Genomic DNA, 2,311 nt, shown 5'->3' with positions numbered 1-2,311 from the left:
TATTTCTCCTATGATGAATCAGTATTTACAATGGATCAATCTCTTCTCCCTCCAAAAAAAGTCCAGAAAGGAAAAGGAAGGATCCTTTCCACTCTCAGAGCAACAGTCTCTCTTCTTCCATGCAGCGGCTGTAGCTGGATCTCTTTCCAGATACACATGAGGGGGGTCTCCAAGCCCCTCTCGGCCCTTTGACTCCAAGCGAGGGTCTTTCTGTTCCGTGGACTGCATAGGAGGGACAAGGCTCGCTTCACCACGTCATATCATGAGGTGTAAGACATCCCATGAAGGTCCCTTCCTCGAGGGGTCAAGTTCCTTCAAGTCAGAACGTCTTGGGCAGCTTTCAGTTGAAAACCTTTGCCTGAAGAGTTCTCTCAGAGCTCCTGTGCTCTGTCTCAGGCTACTAGCTTAGCAGCAACAGCAGGGGGGCCAAGGTCACCCCCTCCGCATTCCATCTGGCCGTCCCAGTCCAGCTCTGGGATGCCTTGAGCTTCTTAGCTCCTCTCTTCGGTGCATGCTGCACTTTAGGACTTCCCTCAAGTGGGAGTCCACCCCCTCCATTTAGGAGAGGTCACAAAAGGGTTTTGGGGGGTTTTGGTTTCAGTTCTTACTCCAACTCTCTCTGTAGAGTTTAGTTCTCTCTCTGCTGCTGCATGCCTGTTTAACTGCTTCTTCAGTTCTTATCTCTTCTGGCTCTCTGCCACTGTTCTCCGGTCAGTGCTGTTTCTGCCGCTGCTTCTGCTGCTGTTCACAGTGGAGAAACTCCCCCCAGCTCTTACTACAGATACCTGACCCAGTCTAACACCGTTTCAGGTTCCTGCAGCCCCCCAGCCAGGGGCTGGGGGGGGCCTAACCCTCAATGGGGCTCTGGGCCCCTTCCTCATGGCTTACAACATGGCCACTCTCCTCCAACAACAACTACTACCCTTCTTTTCCAGTCTGGTTGTTGACATGTTTATATTTTGCAAGAGCGCTCATTGGCTCAACCCCAAGGGTCACCACCCCCTGGGGGGTTACCATTTTTTTAACTCCAGGGGGAAAACTTCTTTTTTTTCCTCCACCACAGGGTGGAAGAGGCCTGGTTGGATGGATGCATGGATGGATGGAGGTAGCCAGAAGATGGTCCAGGAGACAGAGTTATGTTGGGAAGGATGGATGGATGATAGATGATGGACGATTGTGATTGTTGGTCAATAGGCAGGTGGGAAGCATCAATCATTGAACAGATGCTTCCTGGGATTGGTGGACGCTTGATGGTGGATGATGATGTGGTTGGGGAGAAGGAGCGATGAGTGGAACTGGGCTGGGAAACTGGTGACAGGTTGAGGATGGGGAGATGGCTGGGACCTTGGGAGGGTAGAGAAATGGAGGGATTGGTGGTTGGTTGGATGGCTGGATGATGGATGCTGATGGTGGATGATGCTGAAGATGATGATGTATAGTGAATGGATGATGATGGTGGTGATGGTGGATGCAATGGGCATTGGTCAGTAGGTTGGTGGAAAGGTAGAAGGTTGATTGGATGGTGCTGGGGTCAGTGGATGCTCGATGGTGGGTGGGGATGGGATGGAGGGGAGAGGGTGGGGGCAGAGGGTGGATGATGGATAAAGGATAGCTGGGTGGATGTTGGATGGGCATGTGGATGGACATGTGGCTGCAGATGTTCATCACCTTCCCCTCTCCGTTGCTGCCACAGCTGACCCAGATGATCTATCCCCACCCTTGGTGGACCCCCCAGCTGAGGCCCCCTCAACTGAGGCACCCCCAGCTGAGGACCACCAACCTGACAGCTTCCAAACTAAGGCTACCCCGGCGCGGGCGGTGCTGAGGGAGCTGAGGGTCTCCAGCATCACCCACAGCTCCGTGGGGCTGCAGTGGAGCGTCCCCGAGGGCCCCTTTGACTCCTTCACACTGCAGTACCGGGATGCCCAGGGCCAGCCCCAGGCCCTGCCCATCGATGGCGAGTCCCGCTCGGTGACGGTGCCGGGGCTGTCCCCGTCCCGCCGGTACCGCTTCCACCTCTATGGGCTGCGGGGCGGGAAGAAGATCGACCATGTCTCCACTGATGTGATCACAGGTGAGGGGGAAAATGAGAGGGATGGAGAGATCAAAGGATGGAAGGATCAAGGGATCCTATCATGATGACATCCCCACCAACCATCATCCACCGTCATCTTCATCATCTGTCATCCACCATCATTGTCATTATCTACCCTCCATCATTATCATCATCATCCAACATCCATCATCATCATCATTTTCCTCAATCACCTTCCATCATTCATCCATTGTCATCACAATCCATCACCATCAT

At 53.5% G+C, this 2,311-nt stretch overlaps 1 protein-coding gene across 1 annotated transcript; it reads left to right on the top strand.

Moving 5' to 3' along the window:
• Positions 1 to 1,061: 1,061 nt before the first annotated feature.
• LOC113940467 (tenascin-X-like) lies at positions 1,062 to 2,074 on the top strand (the record flags this gene model as incomplete). The annotated part of the gene is made up of 2 exons (XM_027631616.1): positions 1,062 to 1,105; positions 1,694 to 2,074. Coding segments are annotated over exons 1-2 (403 nt in total), but the record flags the coding sequence as incomplete, so codon positions are not given.
• Between the last annotated feature and the right edge of the window lie 237 nt (positions 2,075 to 2,311).

The sequence above is a fragment of the Corapipo altera genome, unplaced genomic scaffold (genome assembly GCF_003945725.1).
Source record: "Corapipo altera isolate COAL_440 unplaced genomic scaffold, ASM394572v1 60042, whole genome shotgun sequence".
Classification (NCBI taxonomy): domain Eukaryota; kingdom Metazoa; phylum Chordata; class Aves; order Passeriformes; family Pipridae; genus Corapipo; species Corapipo altera.
This window is presented reverse-complemented; position numbering and strand designations above follow the sequence as displayed.